General features: G+C 60.4%; 1 protein-coding gene across 4 annotated transcripts in view; it reads right to left on the bottom strand.

Annotated features, from left to right (window-relative positions):
* Positions 1-22,068, bottom strand: part of NRXN3 (neurexin 3) — a 693,208-nt gene that overhangs the window by 136,953 nt on the left and 534,187 nt on the right. Inside the window, exon 1 of one of the 4 annotated variants that reach the window (XM_075330466.1) lies at positions 19,515-19,773. The exons of the other annotated variants lie outside the window; for them this stretch is intronic. Coding sequence (XP_075186581.1) covers positions 19,515-19,695 — 181 coding nt within the window. The 5' untranslated portion in view covers positions 19,696-19,773. Of the gene's footprint in view, positions 1-19,514; positions 19,774-22,068 lie in introns of those variants that run through there. 4 annotated transcript variants of the gene reach the window in all.

The raw sequence follows: 22,068 nt of genomic DNA, 5'->3' as shown, positions 1-22,068 counted from the left end.
AAGTGATGAATGGCGACTGAGTCCGCCGATATCGATACACAGGGGCGCCGGCCAAGGGGGGGGCTACGAGTATGGGTGGGGGGGGGGTGACACAGTTGATGGGTATGGGGGGCAACGAGTATGGGGGGATAGCAACGAGTATGGGGGGTGACGCAGCTGACAAGTAAGGTGGGGGTGACAGGTATTGGTGGGGCGATAGCAACGAGTATGGGGGGGGTGACGCAGCTGACAAGTATGGTGGGGGTGACAGGTATTGGTGGGGCGATGAGTATGGTTGGGGGGGGTGACACGACCAATAGGTATGGGGGCGACGAGTATGGGTGGGGGGGTGACACGGCCGATGGGTATAAGGAGGCGACAAGTATGGGGGAGAGGTCACGCAGCCAACAAGTATGAGAGGGTGACTGGTATGGGGGTGGGTGACACGGCCGATAGATATGGGGGGGATCACATGTCCGACGAGTATAGGGGGGTGACGCAGCCAACGAGTATGGGGAAATCACGTGGCCGACAAGTATGGGGGGGATGGGTATTGGGGTGGGAGGGGTTTACACCGGCCAACGAGTATGGAGGTCGACAGGTATGTGGGGAGGGAAGTATAGGGCTGGGCAACCCAGTCAACAAGCACAAAGAGGAGGCTGGGGCGGCAGACGAGTATGGGGGCAGCGAGCTATGGGGGAGGGCCCTGACAGGTATGGGGGAAGGTTCCAACAAGTATGGGTGGAAGTGAACGTCATCAACGAGTACGGGGGGGGGGAAGCCGGGTCGGCGTCGAGAATGGGGGGGGGGCGAGTATTGGGGCCGGCCCACAGTCTGTGTTGAAGGGGGGGGGGGGCCATCCCACAGTCTGTGGTGCATGGGGGAGGCCGGTCCACAGTCTGAGGTGTACGGAGAATTGGGGGAGACAGGTCCAGTGTCTGATGTATACCGGGGGCGCCTGGCGACTGTGCATGGCCGGCCTTAGTACAACCATGTCCCACAGATTCCACTTTAAGGAGGCAGAACACACATACACATCGTACCTCGTCCCAGCGCCCAGCACCTCGGACAGCTCCTCTACGTGACGCGGCAGCATTGTGCAGAGCTCACGGGCCGACATACAGGAGGACCGAGGCGTCACATATCCGTGTCCTCTCCAGGACATTCAGGTGACTATGGAAATCTGATCTGAGGCGTTGTGGATCACATCCCAGACCCCCTGCCTCACATAAAGGCCACTATCTGGAGTGGTGGCACCTGCGGGAGACGCCTGTTTCTGCAGCTCCATAATAAATAGCATTGTTCTGCTCATTGCCGGGTATTGACAAATGCTGTGGATTTATTGCTCTCATCCATCCACAGCCCCAGAGGTGTAGTAGCCCTGGTGGGCCGCGGCCGCACTGTGCTGACAACGCACTTTACAATTCCCATTAAGAAGGAATCACTTCTCCACTCAAGTAAAACCAAAGCTGCATCAATAGTAGACGGCCTCGTACAGGGGAGAGGGTCCCCCGCTGAAGACCCCAGAAGACGTCCCGGAGGCAGAGGTGGGCTCCCCATGTAGGCTCAGCTTAGGGTAAGCCATGTATTAGAATACCTGCTATAATAATAATAATAATAATAATAATAACTGCTTTCTCGAGGATCTCCATCATGTTTAACCTCCTTTTATGGGAAATTTGGGCTTCAAGGGAACGTACAAGCCCTGTACAGAGTGCACTGGTCAGCACCTGCCAGTACTGTGCCGGGTCCGAGGCTACTGACCCCCTGGGCACAGGTACCTCCGCATGTGCCGGGCACAGATACCTCTGCATGTGCCGGGCACAGATACCTCTACATGTGATGGGTCCCTGGCTAATGACACCTGGGCACAGGTACCTCTACATGTGCCGGGCACAGATACCTCTACATGTGATGGGCCCCTGGCTAATGACACCTGGGCACAGATACCTCCGCATGTGCCGGGCACAGATACCTCTACATGTGATGGGCCCCTGGCTAATGACACCTGGGCACAGATACCTCTACATGTGCCGGGCACAGATACCTCTACATGTGATGGGCCCCTGGCTAATGACACCTGGGCACAGATACCTCCGCATGTGCCGGGCACAGATACGTCTACATGTGATGGGCCCCTGACTAATGACACCTGGGCACAGATACCTCCGCATGTGCCGGGCACAGATACCTCTACATGTGATGGGCCCTTGGCTAATGACACCTGGGCACAGATACCTCCGCATGTGCCGGGCACAGATACCTCTACATGTGATGGGCCCCTGGCTAATGACACCTGGGCACAGATACCTCCGCATGTGCCGGGCACAGATACCTCTACATGTGATGGGCCCCTGGCTAATGACACCTGGGCACAGATACCTCCGCATGTGCCAGGCACAGATACCTCCGCATGTGATGGGCACAGATACCTCTACATGTGATGGGCCCCTGGCTAATGACACCTGGGCACAGATACCTCTGCATGTGCCGGGCACAGATACCTCTACATGTGATGGGCCCCTGGCTAATGACACCTGGGCACAGATACCTCCGCATGTGCCGGGCACAGATACCTCTACATGTGATGGGCCCCTGGCTAATGACACCTGGGCACAGATACCTCCGCATGTGATGGGCACAGATACCTCTACATGTGATGGGCCCCTGGCTAATGACACCTGGGCACAGGTACCTCCGCATGTGCCGGGCACAGATACCTCTACATGTGATGGGCCCCTGGCTAATGACACCTGGGCACAGATACCTCCGCATGTGATGGGCCCCTGGCTAATGACACCTGGGCACAGATACCTCTACATGTGCCAGGCCCAAGGTGAGAACAGACGGGGTTAGCCCGGACCACCCCGACCAGAGAGAACATGAGCAGAATCATCCGGATGGCCTCATTAGGGGCCAGAGATGAGAAATGGAAAGTTCTGTAAAGAGACGTCCACAGCCGAGCGGAGAAGTCACATGAATTAGAGAATGCAGCAGGCCAGCGGCGCGCAGAGCTTAATGCATTGTAACTGCTGGAGCTGCGGAGCCGCAGGACGGAGCGCGGGCTGGAGCCAGATGAGAGGAGAAGGCTGCCCACAGCCCCATACGCTGCTATTTGGAGACGACAGATGAGGTCACCTGCCGCGCGGAGAGTCGCCCGGACCCCCAATGTAATGGCACAGCAGCCCGGCCGCCGGCCACCCCTGCAGGACACCAGCTGTAATACAGCATTAGCTAAATCCAGCAGAAAACAGTCCCTGACTAATCCCCTTATCTGCGGCTGGACAATGAGCGGCGGCAGCGGCTGCGACTCCCGTCACTCGGAGGGACATTCATCCTGCGCACGTGGCCCAATCTCCCCTCTAATTACCGCATTGTACTTTATGTGCAATTAACGATGGTTGTGTATAATCCTGTGTGAATACATATCCCGTGTGTCACCGCCGCAGCGCCCGTAATGCTCCGGAGTAGATCTCCATGTTACATGCTGCCTCCGTCACTGGCAGCGTCTACACAGTTAGGATAAGACCCCCGGGACCCCACAATTACAGCACAGCTCATCTGGTCCCACCACAACGCTGCCCACAAGAGAGGGGCAAAGAAAGTCTTCCTGCACATTCACACGCTGCGGCTTTCATCCCTATTAGCTACTTTCACACATCCGGTTTGAGCTCTGCGGCTCAGTCCGGCTGTGCAAGCTATGCAAAGGATGCGGCGAAAACACCGCATCCTTTGCATAAGTTTTTACATGCGGCCGGTCCGGTTTTTTCCGGTTGCGGCATGCTACTGAGCATGCGCAGTGGAAGAAACCGCATGCGGCGGCCGGATGCGTTTTTTTACGCATCGCGCCGCATCCGGCGTCCATAGGCATGCATTGAAAAATGCGCCGCAGCGTCCGGATGCGGCGCGATGCGGTTTTTTTTGCCGGAGCAAAAAACGTTGCAGGCAACGTTTCATCCGGCCGCGGCATCGGCTAAATCTGCCGCATGCGGCAAAAACCGGACCGACCGCAAGCCCATGCGGCACAATACGGCACTAATGCAAGTCTATGCAAAAAAAAACCACAACCGGCGGCAAAAAAAGTTTGCGGTTTTTCTGCAGAGCGCCGTATTGTGCCGCAGAGCAAATACCGGATTTGTGAAAGTAGCCTTATCTGATTAGCGGAGTCTCGGCAGCGGACGCGGTCAGATGAACCCGACAAAGCTCCGCCAGCTGCTCATATCTGCCCCCCAATGAGCGGAACAGCTAAACGCGTGGACGGATAGCACGATTAGGCTGCTTTCACATCCGGCATCCATAGGCTTGCATTGTAAATCACGACGCATCACGCCTGATCTGGTGCTATGCGGTTTTTCGCCGCACAAAAAAATGTGTCAAGCAACGTTCCATCCGGCTGCCGCATGGGCTAAATATGCCGCATCCGGCAAAAAACGGACGCAACGCAAGGCCATGCGGCACAATACGGCGCTAATGCAAGTCTATGCGGAAAACGCAACCGGCGGCAAAAAAAGGTTGCGTTTTTTCTGCAGAGAGCCATATTGTGCCGCACGGCAAAAACCGGATGTGTGAAAGCAGCCTAAATGGGCGGCAGCAAAACACGTGGGCATCCGGCATCCCTCCTGTGCACAGAAACCTCCCCGCTGACCCTTCCCAGTAATATGAGGGCCATGTCCAGCCCCAAAATCCATCAGCACTGCCCCTGAAATACAACGTTCTGTCAGTGCTGCCCCCCCATGGCCGGCGGAGGGAGCTCAGGGATTCGTTGCCTTCTTCCTCTGTGTGTCTATGTCTCCAGGGGACAGTTCAGCTTTTCCTTATTCACTGCTATCAGCTTCCTCCAAAACTGAAGCATCACCCACTGACACCAACACATGATATAGCAGAAAGAAATGGCAATATGGCACCCAGACCCCCTCCCCCAATCAACTGCAGCCAGAGGGAAACGGACAGGACTTAGCTGCAGTGACTACTGACCCCCGGTCTATACAGGATTGCCAGGGGTCAGCAGCAGAGGGGGACACCACCATAGAGCTCAAGCCTGATCCCCGCCATCCACTCTCAGGCCTGGGGAGGAGACCACCATGGAGCTGAAGCCTGATCCCCGCCATCTACACTCAGGCCTGGGGAGGAGACCACCATGGAGCTGAAGCCTTATCCCCGCCATCCACACTCAGGCCTGGGGAGGAGACCACCATGGATCTGGAGCCTGATCCCCGCCATCCACTCTCAGGCCAGGGGAGGAGACCACCATGGAGCTGAAGCCTGATCCCCGCCATCCACACTCAGGCCTGGGGAGGAGACCACCATGGAGCTGAAGCCTGATCCCCGCCATCCACACTCAGGCCAGGGGAGGAGACCACCATGGAGCTGAAGCCTGATCCCCGCCATCCACACTCAGGCCTGGAGAGGAGACTACCATGGAGCTGGAGCCTGATCCCCGCCATCTACACTCAGGCCTGGGGAGGAGACCACCATGGAGCTGAAGCCTGATCCCCGCCATCCACACTCAGGCCTGGGGAGGAGACCACCATGGATCTGGAGCCTGATCCCCGCCATCCACTCTCAGGCCAGGGGAGGAGACCACCATGGAGCTGAAGCCTGATCCCCACCATCCACACTCAGGCCTGGGGAGGAGACCACCATGGAGCTGAAGCCTGATCCCCGCCATCCACACTCAGGCCTGGGGAGGAGACCACCATGGAGCTGAAGCCTGATCCCCGCCATCCACACTCAGGCCAGGGGAGGAGACCACCATGGAGCTGAAGCCTGATCCCCGCCATCCACACTCAGGCCTGGAGAGGAGACTACCATGGAGCTGAAGCCTGATCCCCGCCATCCACACTCAGCCCTGGAGAGGAGACCACCATGGAGCTGAAGCCTGATCACCGCCATCTACACTCAGGCCTGGGGAGGAGACCACCATGGAGCTGAAGCCTGTTTCCCGCCATCTACACTCAGGCCTGGGGAGGAGACCACCATGGAGCTGAAGCCTGATCCCCGCCATCCACACTCAGGCCTGGAGAGGAGACTACCATGGAGCTGAAGCCTGATCCCCGCCATCCACACTCAGCCCTGGAGAGGAGACCACCATGGAGCTGAAGCCTGATCCCCGCCATCCACTCTCAGGCCTGGGGAGGAGACTACCATGGAGCTGAAGCCTGATCCCCGCCATCCACACTCAGGCCTGGAGAGGAGACCACCATGGAGCTGAAGCCTGATCCCCGCCATCCACACTCAGGCCTGGGGAAGAGACCACCATGGAGCTGAAGCCTGATCCCCGCCATCCACACTCAGGCCTGGGGAAGAGACCACCATGGAGCTGGAGCCTGATCCCCGCCATCCACACTCAGGCCTGGGGAGGAGACCACCATAGAGCTGAAGCCTGATCCCCGCCATCCACTCTCAGGCCAGGGGAGGAGACCACCATGGAGCTGAAGCCTGATCCCCACCATCCACACTCAGGCCTGGAGAGGAGACCACCATGGAGCTGAAGCCTGATCCCCGCCATCCACACTCAGGCCTGGAGAGGAGACCACCATGGAGCTGAAGCCTGATCCCCGCCATCCACACTCAGGCCTGGGGAAGAGACCACCATGGAGCTGAAGCCTGATCCCCACCATCCACTCTCAGGCCAGGGGAGGAGACCACCATGGAGCTGAAGCCTGATCCCCACCATCCACACTCAGGCCTGGGGAGGAGACCACCATGGAGCTGGAGCCTGATCCCCGCCATCCACTCTCAGGCCAGGGGAGGAGACCACCATGGAGCTGAAGCCTGATCCCCACCATCCACACTCAGGCCTGGGGAGGAGACCACCATGGAGCTGGAGCCTGATCCCCGCCATCCACACTCAGGCCTGGAGAGGAGACCACCATGGAGCTGAAGCCTGATCCCCGCCATCCACACTCAGGCCTGGGGAAGAGACCACCATGGAGCTGAAGCCTGATCCCCGCCTTCCACTCTCAGGCCTGGGGAGGAGACCACCATGGAGCTGGAGCCTGATCCCCGCCTTCCACTCTCAGGCCTGGGGAGGAGACCACCATGGAGCTGGAGCCTGATCCCCGCCATCCACTCTCAGGCCAGGGGAGGAGACCACCATGGAGCTGAAGCCTGATCCCCACCATCCACACTCAGGCCTGGGGAGGAGACCACCATGGAGCTGGAGCCTGATCCCCGCCATCCACACTCAGGCCAGGGGAGGAGACCACCATGGAGCTGGAGCCTGATCCCCGCCTTCCACTCTCAGGCCTGGGGAGGAGACCACCATGGAGCTGGAGCCTGATCCCCGCCTTCCACTCTCAGGCCTGGGGAGGAGACCACCATGGAGCTGGAGCCTGATCCCCACCATCCACTCTCAGGCCAGGGGAGGAGACCACCATGGAGCTGAAGCCTGATCCCCACCATCCACACTCAGGCCTGGGGAGGAGACCACCATGGAGCTGGAGCCTGATCCCCGCCATCCACTCTCAGGCCAGGGGAGGAGACCACCATGGAGCTGAAGCCTGATCCCCACCATCCACACTCAGGCCTGGGGAGGAGACCACCATGGAGCTGGAGCCTGATCCCCGCCATCCACACTCAGGCCTGGAGAGGAGACCACCATGGAGCTGAAGCCTGATCCCCGCCATCCACACTCAGGCCTGGGGAAGAGACCACCATGGAGCTGAAGCCTGATCCCCGCCATCCACATTCAGGCCTGGGGAGGAGACCACCATAGAGCTGAAGCCTGATCCCCGCCATCCACTCTCAGGCCAGGGGAGGAGACCACCATGGAGCTGAAGCCTGTCCCCACCATCCACACTCAGGCCTGGGGAGGAGACCACCATGGAGCTGGAGCCTGATCCCCGCCATCCACACTCAGGCCTGGGGAGGAGACCACCATGGAGCTGGAGCCTGATCCCCGCCTTCCACTCTCAGGCCTGGGGAGGAGACCACCATGGAGCTGGAGCCTGATCCCCGCCTTCCACTCTCAGGCCTGGGGAGGAGACCACCATGGAGCTGGAGCCTGATCCCCGCCATCCACTCTCAGGCCAGGGGAGGAGACCACCATGGAGCTGAAGCCTGATCCCCACCATCCACACTCAGGCCTGGGGAGGAGACCACCATGGAGCTGGAGCCTGATCCCCGCCATCCACACTCAGGCCTGGAGAGGAGACTACCATGGAGCTGGAGCCTGATCCCCGCCATCCACTCTCAGGCCAGGGGAGGAGACCACCATGGAGCTGGAGCCTGATCCCCGCCATCCACTCTCAGGCCTGGGGAGGAGACCACGATGGAGCTGGAGCCTGATCCCCGCCATCCACTCTCAGGCCAGGGGAGGAGACCACCATGGAGCTGAAGCCTGATCCCCACCATCCACACTCAGGCCAGGGGAGGAGACCACCATGGAGCTGGAGCCTGATCCCCGCCATCCACACTCAGGCCTGGAGAGGAGACTACCATGGAGCTGGAGCCTGATCCCCGCCATCCACACTCAGGCCTGGGGAGGAGACCACCATGGAGCTGAAGCCTGATCCCCACCATCCACACTCAGGCCTGGGGAGGAGACCACCATGGAGCTGGAGCCTGATCCCCGCCTTCCACTCTCAGGCCAGGGGAGGAGACCACCATGGAGCTGGAGCCTGATCCCCGCCTTCTACTCTCAGACCAGGGGAGGAGACCACCATGGAGCTGGAGCCTGATCCCCACCATCCACACTCAGGCCTGGGGAGGAGACCACCATGGAGCTGGAGCCTGATCCCCGCCTTCCACTCTCAGGCCAGGGGAGGAGACCACCATGGAGCTGGAGCCTGATCCCCGCCATCCACTCTCAGGCCAGGGGAGGAGACCACCATGGAGCGGGAGCCTGATCCCCGCCTTCCACTCTCAGACCAGGGGAGGAGACCACCATGGAGCTGGAGCCTGATCCCCACCATCCACACTCAGGCCTGGGGAGGAGACCACCATGGAGCTGGAGCCTGATCCCCGCCTTCCACTCTCAGGCCAGGGGAGGAGACCACCATGGAGCTGGAGCCTGATCCCCGCCATCCACACTCAGGTCAGATTTACTGCTTCAATATTGTGTAACCCAGCGCCCGAATCCTGTGCAGAAGACGCAGCCTATAAACTATAAAGATGAAATACAGCGCAAAGAGCTGCGAGTGAGGACTGTGCCCAGGACTGCTGCATCCCAGCCCCCGCCAGCCTCGGCCAGCTCCGGCCCCCGCCAGTCCCTGCTACCCCTGTATTTGCCACACACCCCACCTGAATGGCTGGCATTGCAGGGCGCTAAGTGTATAGGGACCGGGCTGAAGCACTGGGGGATGGAGCAGGACAGGCATACACTGATTATGGGGCTTGTGCTTCTACAACAGAGAATGGAGAGCGCTGCTGATAGGACATTAATGAGACATTGCTGGCAGTCATTGTATGTTATAATGGAGACCCCTCTGTACACGCGCCGCTGTCCCACCTCCCCCGCCACACACTCTGCTGTCCCCACCCCTTCCAGTGTCCCCACCCCCTCACACGCTCCACTGTCCCCGCCCCCACGCTCCGTTGTCCCGTTATACACCGATCACCCCATCACTATACAGCAGTGACCATCTACACATAGTGAATACAATATCAACAAAGGCAACACAATATACAAGCAGAGCGCCCACAGTAGAGCGGGGAGCAGAGCGCCCACAGGAGCGCGGGGAGCAGAGCGCCCACAGTAGAGCGGGGAGCAGAGCGCCCACAGGAGAGCGGGGAGCAGAGCGCCCACAGGAGAGCGGGGAGCAGAGCGCCCACAGGAGAGCGGGGAGCAGAGCGCCCACAGGAGAGCGGGGAGCAGAGCGCCCACAGGAGAGCGGGGAGCAGAGCGCCCACAGGAGAGCGGGGAGCAGAGCGCCCACAGGAGAGCGGGGAGCAGAGCGCCCACAGGACAGCGGGAAGCAGAGCGCCCACAGGACAGCGGGAAGCAGAGCGCCCACAGGACAGCGGGAAGCAGAGCGCCCACAGGAGAGCGGGAAGCAGAGCGCCCACAGGAGAGCGGGAAGCAGAGCGCCCACAGGAGAGCGGGAAGCAGAGCGCCCACAGGAGAGCGGGAAGCAGAGCGCCCACAGGAGAGCGGGAAGCAGAGCGCACACAGGAGCGCGGGGAGGAGAGCGCAGACAGGAGCGCGGGGAGGAGAGCGCAGACAGGAGCGCGGGGAGGAGAGCGCCTACAGGAGAGCGGGCAGCAGAGCGCCCACAAGGAGCGGGCAGCAGAGCGCCCACAGGAGAGCGGGCAGCAGAGCGCCCACAGGAGCGCGGGGAGCAGAGCGCCCAAAGGAGCGCGGGGAGAAGAGCGCCCACAGGAGCGCGGGGAGCAGAGCGCCCACAGGAGCGCGGGGAGCAGAGCGCTCACAGGAGCGCGGGGAGCAGAGCGCCCACAGGAGCGCGGGGAGGAGAGCGCACACAGGAGCGCGGGGAGGAGAGCGCACACAGGAGCGCGGGGAGGAGAGCGCACACAGGAGAGCGGGGAGCAGAGCGCACACAGGAGAGCGGGGAGCAGAGCGCACACAGGAGAGCGGGCAGCAGAGCGCACACAGGAGCGCGGGGAGCAGAGCGCACACAGGAGCGCGGGGAGCAGCGCGCCCACAGGAGCGCGGGGAGCAGAGCGCACACAGGAGCGCGGGGAGGAGAGCGCACACAGGAGCGCCCACAGGAGCGCGGGGAGCAGAGCGCCCACAGGAGCGCGGGGAGCAGAGCGCCCACAGGAGCTCGGTGAGGAGAGCGCACACAGGAGAGCGGGGAGGAGAGCGCACACAGGAGAGCGGGCAGCAGAGCGCACACAGGAGAGCGGGCAGCAGAGCGCCCACAGGAGCGCGGGGAGCAGAGCGCCCACAGGAGCGCGGGGAGCAGAGCGCCCACAGGAGCGCGGGGAGCAGAGCGCCCACAGGAGCGCGGTGAGGAGAGCGCACACAGGAGAGCGGGGAGCAGAGCGCACACAGGAGAGCGGGGAGCAGAGCGCACACAGGAGAGCGGGGAGCAGAGCGCACACAGGAGAGCGGGGAGCAGAGCGCACACAGGAGAGCGGGCAGCAGAGCGCCCACAGGAGCATGGGAAACAGTCGCCAAAAAGTGGAGCCTGGAGATCAAACATATCGGGGAGGTAGGCGGACCACTCAGGGGGACCATTTTCCGCCTCCTGTCCTGGGCTCAGGGTGTCATTTTCTGTAGCTCGGCTCATTTATGTTCATAGACTCCGGAAATGAGGCTGACGCCCCCCGGATCCGCAAAGAGGTGCAATGTCAGAAGTACAGAAGCAGAGCGGCGCCCGAGCACAGAGATCGAGCCAACTGCCTGCTCCTAGGACCACCAGAGGGGGGGCTATACCCGGACCACCGCCGGCCTCACAGGGAGGCTGAGTCACAACGGAGGCGGATGTGAGGAGCTGTCATCACCCACCATCCATCTCCAAGAGACGAGGCTGCAAAATGAAGGGTCTTCTGATCGGTCATGTGATGCCCTCAGACTTCCCTTGAGCACTCCAGACCTACACATGGGGGTCTCTGGGGCGAGACGTCAAGAAACAGCAATAACCTAACAACGACCCACCACGATGAGGAGGCAGCTGTGTATACGGCCGACCCCACCACGATGAGGAGGCAGCTGTGTATACGGCCGACCCCACCACGATGAGGAGGCAGCTGTGTATACGGCCGACCCCACCACGATGAGGAGGCAGCTGTGTATACGGCTGACCCCACCACGATGAGGAGGAGGAGGCAGCTGTGTATACGGCTGACCCCACCACGATGAGGAGGAGGAGGAGGCAGCTGTGTATACGGCCGACCCCACCACGATGAGGAGGAGGAGGCAGCTGTGTATACGGCCGACCCCACCACGATGAGGAGGAGGAGGCAGCTGTGTATACGGCCGACCCCACCACGATGAGGAGGAGGAGGCAGCTGTGTATACGGCCGACCCCACCACGATGAGGAGGAGGAGGCAGCTGTGTATACGGCCGACCCCACCACGATGAGGAGGAGGAGGCAGCTGTGTATACGGCCGACCCCACCACGATGAGGAGGAGGAGGCAGCTGTGTATACGGCTGACCCCACCACGATGAGGAGGCAGCTGTGTATACGGCCGACCCCACCACGATGAGGAGGAGGAGGCAGCTGTGTATACGGCTGACCCCACCACGATGAGGAGGAGGCAGCTGTGTATACGGCCGACCCCACCACGATGAGGAGGCAGCTGTGTATACGGCCGACCCCACCACGATGAGGAGGCAGCTGTGTATACGGCCGACCACTCCATGATGAGGAGGAGGAGGCAGCTGTGTATACGGCCGACCCCACCACGATGAGGAGGAGGAGGCAGCTGTGTATACGGCCGACACCACCACAATGAGGAGGAGGAGGCGGCAGCTGTGTATACGGCCGGCCCCACCACGATGAGGAGGAGGTGGCAGCTGTGTATACGGCCGACCCCACCACGATGAGGAGGCAGCTGTGTATACGGCCGACCACTCCATGATGAGGAGGAGGAGGCAGCTGTGTATACAGCCGACCCCACCACGATGAGGAGGAGGAGGCAGCTGTGTATACGGCTGACCCCACCACGATGAGGAGGAGGCAGCTGTGTATACGGCCGACCCCACCATGATGAGGAGCAGGAGGCAGCTGTGTATACGGCCGTCCCCACCACGATGAGGAGGAGGAGGCAGCTGTGTATACGGCTGACCCCACCACGATGAGGAGGAGGCAGCTGTGTATACGGCCGACCCCACCACGATGAGGAGGCAGCTGTGTATACGGCCGACCCCTCCACGATGAGGAGGAGGAGGCAGCTGTGTATATGGCCGACCCCACCACGATGAGGAGGCAGCTGTGTATACGGCCGACCCCACCACGATGAGGAGGAGTAGGAGGCAGCTGTGTATACGGCCGACACCACCACGATGAGGAGGAGGCAGCTGTGTATACGGCCGACCCCACCACGATGAGGAGGCAGCTGTGTATACGGCCGACCCCACCACGATGAGGAGGCAGCTGTGTATACGGCCGACCCCACCACGATGAGGAGGCAGCTGTGTATACGGCCGACCCCACCACGATGAGGAGGAGGAGGAGGCAGCAGCTGTGTATACGGCCGACCCCACCACGATGAGGATGAGGAGGCAGCTGTGTATACGGCCGACCCCACCACGATGAGGAGGAGGAGGCAGCTGTGTATACGGCCGACCCCACCACGATGAGGAGGAGGAGGCAGCTGTGTATACGGCCGACCCTACCACGATGAGGAGGCAGCTGTGTATACGGCCGACCACTCCATGATGATGAGGAGAAGGAGGAGGCAGCTGTGTATACAGCCGACCCCATCACGATGAGGAGGAGGAGGCAGCTGTGTATACGGCCGACACCACCACGATGAGGAGGAGGAGGCGGCAGCTGTGTATACGGCCGGCCCCACCACGATGAGGAGGAGGTGGCAGCTGTGTATACGGCCGACCCCACCACGATGAGGAGGAGGAGGCAGCTGTGTATACGGCCGACCCCACCACGATGAGGAGGAGGAGGCAGCTGTGTATACGGCCGACCCCACCACGATGAGGAGGAGGAGGCAGCTGTGTATACGGCCGACCCTACCACGATGAGGAGGCAGCTGTGTATACGGCCGACCACTCCATGATGATGAGGAGAAGGAGGAGGCAGCTGTGTATACAGCCGACCCCATCACGATGAGGAGGAGGAGGCAGCTGTGTATACGGCCGACACCACCACAATGAGGAGGAGGAGGCGGCAGCTGTGTATACGGCCGGCCCCACCACGATGAGGAGGAGGTGGCAGCTGTGTATACGGCCGACCCCACCACGATGAGGAGGAGGAGGAGGCAGCTGTGTATACGGCCGACCCCACCACGATGAGGAGGAGGAGGCAGCTGTGTATACGGCCGTCCCCACCACGATGAGGAGGAGGCAGCTGTGTATACGGCCAACCCCACCACGATGAGGAGGAGGTGGCAGCTGTGTATACGGCAGACACCACCATGATGAGGAGGAGGCAGCTGTGTATACGGCCGACCCCACCACGATGATGAGGAGGAGGAGGCAGCTGTCTATACGGCCGACACCACCACGATGAGGAGGAGGAGGAGGCAGCTGTGTATACGTCCGACACCACCATGATGATGAGGAGGAGGCAGCTGTGTATACGGCCGACCCCACCACAATGAGGAGGAGGAGGCAGCTGTGTATACGGCCGACCACTCCATGATGATGAGGAGAAGGAGGAGGCAGCTGTGTATACAGCCGACCCCATCACGATGAGGAGGAGGAGGCAGCTGTGTATACGGCCGACACCACCACAATGAGGAGGAGGAGGCGGCAGCTGTGTATACGGCCGGCCCCACCACGATGAGGAGGAGGTGGCAGCTGTGTATACGGCCGACCCCACCACGATGAGGAGGAGGAGGAGGCAGCTGTGTATACGGCCGACCCCACCACGATGAGGAGGAGGAGGCAGCTGTGTATACGGCCGTCCCCACCACGATGAGGAGGAGGCAGCTGTGTATACGGCCAACCCCACCACGATGAGGAGGAGGTGGCAGCTGTGTATACGGCAGACACCACCATGATGAGGAGGAGGCAGCTGTGTATACGGCCGACCCCACCACGATGATGAGGAGGAGGAGGCAGCTGTCTATACGGCCGACACCACCACGATGAGGAGGAGGAGGAGGCAGCTGTGTATACGTCCGACACCACCATGATGATGAGGAGGAGGCAGCTGTGTATACGGCCGACCCCACCACAATGAGGAGGAGGAGGAGGCAGCTGTGTATATGGCCGACACCACCACGATGAGGAGGAGGAGGAGGCAGCTGTGTATACGGCCGACACCACCACGATGAGGAGGAAGAGGAGGAGGCAGCTGTGTATACGGCCGACCCCACCATGATGAGGAGGAGAAGGCGGCAGCGGTGTATACAGCTGTCCCCACCATGATGAGGAGGAGGAGGAGGCAGCTGTGTATACGGCCGACCCCACCACGATGAGGAGGAGGAGGCAGCTGTGTATACGGCCGACCCCACCACGATGAGGAGGCAGCTGTGTATACGGCCGACCCCACCACGATGAGGAGGCAGCTGTGTATACGGCCGACCCCACCACGATGAGGAGAAGGAGGCAGCTGTGTATACGGCCGACCCCACCACGATGAGGAGGAGGAGGCAGCTGTGTATACGGCCGACCCCACCACGATGAGGAGGAGGAGGCAGCTGTGTATACGGCCGACCCCACCACGATGAGGAGGAGGAGGCAGCTGTGTATACGGCCGACCCCACCACGATGAGGAGGAGGAGGCAGCTGTGTATACGGCCAACCCCACCACGATGAGGAGGAAGCTGTGTATACGGCCGACCACTCCATGATGAGGAGGAGGAGGCAGCTGTGTATACAGCCGACCCCACCACGATGAGGAGGAGGAGGCAGCTGTGTATACGGCTGACCCCACCACGATGAGGAGGAGGCAGCTGTGTATACGGCCGACCCCACCACGATGAGGAGCAGGAGGCAGCTGTGTATACGGCCGACCCCACCACAATGAGGAGGAGGAGGAGGCAGCTGTGTATACGGCCGACACCACCACGATGAGGAGGAGGAGGAGGAGGCAGCTGTGTATACGGCCGACACCACCACGATGAGGAGGAGGAGGAGGAGGCAGCTGTGTATACGGCCGACCCCACCATGATGAGGAGGAGAAGGCGGCAGCGGTGTATACGGCCGACCCCACCATGATGAGGAGGAGGAGGAGGCAGCTGTGTATACGGCCGACCCCACCACGATGAGGAGGAGGAGGCAGCTGTGTATACGGCCGACCCCACCACGATGAGGAGGAGGAGGAGGCAGCTGTGTATACGGCCGATCCCACCACAATGAGGAGGAGGAGGCAGCTGTGTATATGGCCGACCCCACCACGATGAGTAGGAGGAGGCAGCGGTGTATATGGCCGACCCCACCACGATGAGGAGGAGGAGGCAGCTGTGTATACGGCCGACCCCACCACGATGAGGAGGAGGAGGCAGCTGTGTATACGGCCGACCCTTCCACGATTAAAAGGCAGCTGTGTATACGGCCGACCCCTCCACGATGAAAAGGCAGCTGTGTATACGGCCGACCCCTCCACGATGAAAAAGGCAGCTGTGTATACGGCCGACCCCTCGACGATGAGGAGGAAGCTGTGTATACGGCCGACCCCTCCACGATGAAAAGGCAGCTGTATATACGGCCGACCCCTCCACGATGAGGAGGCAGCTGTGTATACGGCCGACCCCTCCACGATGAGGAGGCAGCTGTGTATACGGCCGACCCCTCCACGATGAGGAGGCAGCTGTGTATACGGCCGACCCCTCCACGATGAGAAGGCAGCTGTGTATACGGCCGATCCCTCCACGATGAGCAGGAGGAGGCAGCTGTGTATACGGCCGATCCCACCACGATGAGGAGGAGGCAGCTGTGTATACGGCCGATCCCACCACGATGAGGAGGAGGCAGCTGTGTATACGGCCGACCCCACCACGATGAGGAGGAGGAGGCAGCTGTGTATACGGCCGACCCCACCACGATGAGGAGGCAGCTGTGTATACGGCCAACCCCACCACGATGAGGAGGAGGAGGCAGCTGTGTATACGGCCGATCCCACCACGATGAGGAGGAGGAGGCAGCTGTATATATGGCCGACACCACCACGATGAGGAGGAGGCAGCTGTGTATGTGGCCGACAACAGAAGTTTCCTGAGTCAACACATCAGTGCTGACTAAGCAGTGACTCCACTGACCAAAGGCACAGCTCCTCCACCCGACAACTGCTGCACAAAGCACGCTCCAAAATGATTACATCCAACTGCCACAACCGGATACCAAACACAAGCAACCACTGTGGGCACCTCCACCCGTGCAACCACTGTGGGCACCCCCACCCGCGCAACCACTGTGGGCACCCCCACCCGCGCAACCACTGTGGGCACCCCCACCCGCGCAACCACTGTGGGCACCCCCACCCGCGCAACCACTGTGGGCACCCCCACCCGCGCAACCACTGTGGGCACCCCCACCCGCGCAACCACTGTGGGCACCCCCACCCGCGCAACCACTGAGGGCACCCCCACCCGCGCAACCACTGAGGGCACCCCCACCCGCGCAACCACTGTGGGCACCCCCACCCGCGCAACCACTGTGGGCACCCCCACAATCACTGTGGGCACCCCCACCCGCGCAACCACTGTGGGCACCCCCACAATCACTGTGGGCACCCCCACCCGCGCAATCACTGTGGGCACCCCCACCACCACTGTGCACACCCCCCATCTGCTATACATCCTAATGCACCTCTATTAGACAGCCAGGGTCTCTAGACTTCCACATCTCAACACTCACAAAACTAATTTCTGCATCTACGAAGTCACGAGCTGCAAGAACCCGAATCATCCACATGTTCTATCCCGAAGTCTGGACGTCTCCTCCCAGCATCATCTGCAGGTCCTTACCCCAGACCAGTCCACTGCCCGTCCCAAGAGCCCCCCTCCACGGCCGCAGGCCATCCCGAGCGTCCCCCACCCCAACTGCCTGCCCGTCCCGAGCGTCCCCCACCCCGACTGGCTGCTCGTCCCGAGCGTCCCCCACCCCGACTGGCTGCTCGTCCCGAGCGTCCCCTACCCCAACCGGCTGCTCGTCCCGAGCGTCCCCCCACCCCGACTGGCTGCTCGTCCCGAGCGTCCCCTACCCCAACCGGCTGCTCGTCCCGAGCGTCCCCCACCCCGACTGGCTGCTCGTCCCGAGCGTCCCCTACCCCAACCGGCTGCCCGTCCCGAGCGTCCCACACCCCGACTGGCTGCTCGTCCCGAGCGTCCCCTACCTCAACCGGCTGCTCGTCCCGAGCGTCCCCTACCCCAACCGGCTGCTCGTCCCGAGCGTCCCCTACCCCAACCGGCTGCTCGTCCCGAGCGTTCCCTACCCCAACCGGCTGCTCGTCCCGAGCGTCCCCTACCTCAACCGTCTGCTCGTCCCGAGCGTCCCCTACCCCAAACAGCTGCTTGTCCCGAGCGTTCCCCACCCCAACCACCTGCCCATCCCAGGCGACCGACACCCCGACCGCCTGTCTGTCCCAAGCATCCCCCTTTCTAGCCGACCTGTTCGTCCCAAGCCCCCCCAACCTGCCTGTCCATCCTGAGAACCCTCATCCCCGGCCGCCTGTCCATCATGAGCTACCCCCTCCCCTGCCACCTGTCCTTCCCGAGCGTTCCCCTCCCCAGCCACCTGTCCATCCCGAGCGTTCCCCTCCCCAGCCACCTGTCCATCCCGAGCGTCCCCCTCCCCAGCCACATGTCCATCCCGAGCGTCCCCCTCCCCAGCCACCTGTCCATCCCGAGCGTCCCCCTCCCCAGCCACCTGTCCATCCCGAGTGTCTCCCTCCCCGGTTCATTCTCCGGATCCCCCTCCCCAGTCACTGGTCCATCCTCTTGTCCCTCTCCCAAGTCCAGTTTCCAGGTCCCTCTCCCCACTCACCGTTCCATCCTCTACGTCCTCCTCCCCAGTCCATCCTCTGTGTCTTTCTCTCCATTCACCATTCCATCCTCCACGTCCTCCTCCCCAGACCATCCTCTGGGTCCTTCTTCCCATTCACCGGTCCATCCTCCACCCCAGTTTATTGTCTGGGTCCTTCTCCCCATTCACCGTTCCATCCTCCATATCCTCCTCCCCAGTCCATCCTCTCTGTCTTTCTCCCCATTCACCGGTCCATTCTTAGGTCCCTCTCCCCAGTCACCATCCATCTTCCGGGTCCCTCTCCCCGATCCATCTTCCGGGTCCCTCTCCCCAGTCACCATCCATCTTCCGGGTCCCTCTCCCCAGTCACCATCCATCTTCCGGGTCCATCTTCCGGGTCCCTGTCCCAGGTCCATCTTCCGGGTCCCTGTCCCAGGTCCATCTTCCGGGTCCCTGTCCCAGGTCCATCTTCCGGGTCCCTGTCCCAGGTCCATCTTCCGGGTCCCTGTCCCAGGTCCATCTTCCGGGTCCCTGTCCCAGGTCCATCTTCTGGGTCCCTGCCCCAGGTCCATCTTCCGGGTCCCTGTCCCAGGTCCATCTTCTGGGTCCCTGTCCCAGGTCCATCTTCTGGGTCCCTGCCCCAGGTCCATCTTCCGGGTCCCTGTCCCAGGTCCATCTTCTGGGTCCCTGTCCCAGGTCCATCTTCCGGGTCCCTGTCCCAGGTCCATCTTCCGGGTCCCATTCTCTGGTACATCTTCTGGGTCCCAATCTCAATCTCTGGTCCATCTTCCAGGTCCCAATCTCCGGTCCATCTTCCAAGTCCCAATCCCCAGTCACCGGTCCATGCTCCACAAGACATCCTCCGGGTCCCTCTCCCAACTCACCGGTCCATCCATTGAGTCCCCCTCCCCAGTTACCCATGCATCCTCCATTCCCCACTCACCGGTCCATCTGCTGTGTCCCAGTCACCAGCCAATCCTCCGGGTCCCCCTCCCCAGTCACCGGTCCATCCCACCCCTCTGCCATGCTGCACGCACCGTGTCCTCCGCGCAGGGCGCTGGGTGTTCGGTATATGGAGACGGGCTCCGGTCGGTAGTGCGCTCTCCCTCCGCGGTAGCTCCGGGCACAGGTGCTCTGAATACACATCCACAGCAGCGAGCAGAGCCAGGGCGCAGCCAGCGCACAGCCAGGGCGCATGGTCTCAGCGCAGCGGCTCATGGTCCCGGCTCCCGGCAGCCGCTGCCCGTCCCGCCCGCAGCCGCCTCCATGTCCCCGGTGACTCCGCACCCGCCAGGTGCCCGCACGGACTGCGCCGCTCAGGTGCGCTCACAGCTCAGGCTGCCCGCGGGGCGGGGCATGCAAATACAGCGCGCCTCCCGACCAATCACCGGCAACACCACAACTCGGAATTAACCCGCTCATGTCCGAACACAGAGTCCGCAGAGAAGTGGCGAAGAGGAAGCGGAGACACCGAGGAAAGAGCAGAGATAATGAAGAGAGAGCAGAGATACCGAGGAAAGAGCAGAGATACCGAGGAAAGAGCAGAGATAATGAAGAGAGAGCAGAGATAGAGGAGAGAACAGAGCAGAGATACCGAGGAAAGAGCAGAGATACCGAGGAAAGAGCAGAGACACCGAGGAAAGAGCAGAGATACCGAGGAAAGAGCAGAGATACCGAGGAAAGAGCAGAGATACCGAGGAAAGAGCAGAGATACCGAGGAAAGAGCAGAGATACCGAGGAAAGAGCAGAGATACCGAGGAAAGAGCAGAGATACCGAGGAAAGAGCAGAGATACCGAGGAAAGAGAGCAGAGATACCGAGGAAAGAGCAGAGATACCGAGGAAAGAGAGCAGAGATACCGAGGAAAGAGCAGAGATACCGAGGAAAGAGCAGAGATACCGAGGAAAGAGCAGAGATACCGAGGAAAGAGCAGAGATACCGAGGAAAGAGCAGAGATACCGAGGAAAGAGCAGAGATACCGAGGAAAGAGCAGAGATACCGAGGAAAGAGCAGAGACACCGAGGAAAGAGCAGAGATACCGAGGAAAGAGCAGAGATACCGAGGAAAGAGCAGAGATACCGAGGAAAGAGCAGAGATAGAGGAGAGAGAGCAGAGATAGAGGAGAGAACAGAGCAGAGATACCGAGGAAAGAGCAGAGATACCGAGGAAAGAGCAGAGATACCGAGGAAAGAGCAGAGATACCGAGGAAAGAGCAGAGATACCGAGGAAAGAGAGCAGAGACAGAGGAGAGAACAGAGCAGAGATACCGAGGAAAGAGCAGAGATACCGAGGAAAGAGCAGAGATACCGAGGAAAGAGCAGAGATACCGAGGAAAGAGCAGAGATACCGAGGAAAGAGCAGAGACACCGAGGAAAGAGCAGAGATACCGAGGAAAGAGCAGAGATACCGAGGAAAGAGCAGAGATAATGAAGAGAACAGAGACACCGAGGAAAGAGCAGAGATACCGAGGAAAGAGCAGAGATACCGAGGAAAGAGCAGAGATACCGAGGAAAGAGCAGAGACACCGAGGAAAGAGCAGAGATACCGAGGAAAGAGCAGAGATACCGAGGAAAGAGCAGAGATAATGAAGAGAACAGAGACACCGAGGAAAGAGCAGAGATACCGAGGAAAGAGCAGAGACACCGAGGAAAGAGCAGAGATATCGAGGAAAGAGCAGAGATACCGAGGAAAGAGCAGAGATACCGAGGAAAGAGCAGAGATACCGAGGAAAGAGCAGAGATAATGAAGAGAGCAGAGATAGAGGAGAGAACAGAGCAGAGACACCGAGGAAAGAGCAGAGATACCGAGGAAAGAGCAGAGATAATGAAGAGAGCAGAGATAGAGGAGAGAACAGAGCAGAGATAATGAAAAGAGAGCAGAGATAGAGGACAGAACAGAGCAGAGATAATGAAGAGAGAGCAGAGATAGAGGAGAGAACAGAGCAGAGATAATGAAGATAACAGAGCAGAGACAGAGGAGAGAACAGAGCAGAGATAATGAAGAGAGAGCAGAGATAGAGAGAACAGAGCAGAGATAATGAAGAGAGAGCAGAGATAGAGGAGAGAACAGAGATAGAGGAGAGAACAGAGCAGAGATAATGAAGAGAGAGCAGAGACAGAGGAGAGAACAGAGATAGAGAGACACAGAGCAGAGATAGAGGAGAGAACAGAGCAGAGATAGAGGAGAGAACAGAGCAGAGATAATGAAGAGAGAGCAGATATTCAGAGTAGAGAGCAGAGATACAGAGGAGAGAGCAGAGATACAGAGGAGAGAACAGAGCAGAGATAATGAAGAGAGCAGAGATAGAGGAGAGAACAGAGCAGAGATAATGAAAAGAGAGCAGAGATAAAGGAGAGAACAGAGCAGAGATAATGAAAAGAGAGCAGAGATAGAGGAGAGAACAGAGCAGAGATAATGAAGAGAACAGAGGAAAGATAGAGGAGAGAACAGAGCAGAGATAATGAAGAGAACAGAGCAGAGATAGAGGAGAGAACAGAGCAGAGATAATGAAGAGAACAGAGCAGAGACAGAGGAGAGAACAGAGCAGAGATAATGAAGAGAACAGAGCAGATACAGAGGAGAGAACAGAGCA

This window comes from Anomaloglossus baeobatrachus, chromosome 12, assembly GCF_048569485.1.
Source record: "Anomaloglossus baeobatrachus isolate aAnoBae1 chromosome 12, aAnoBae1.hap1, whole genome shotgun sequence".
NCBI lineage: Eukaryota > Metazoa > Chordata > Amphibia > Anura > Aromobatidae > Anomaloglossus > Anomaloglossus baeobatrachus.
This window is presented reverse-complemented; position numbering and strand designations above follow the sequence as displayed.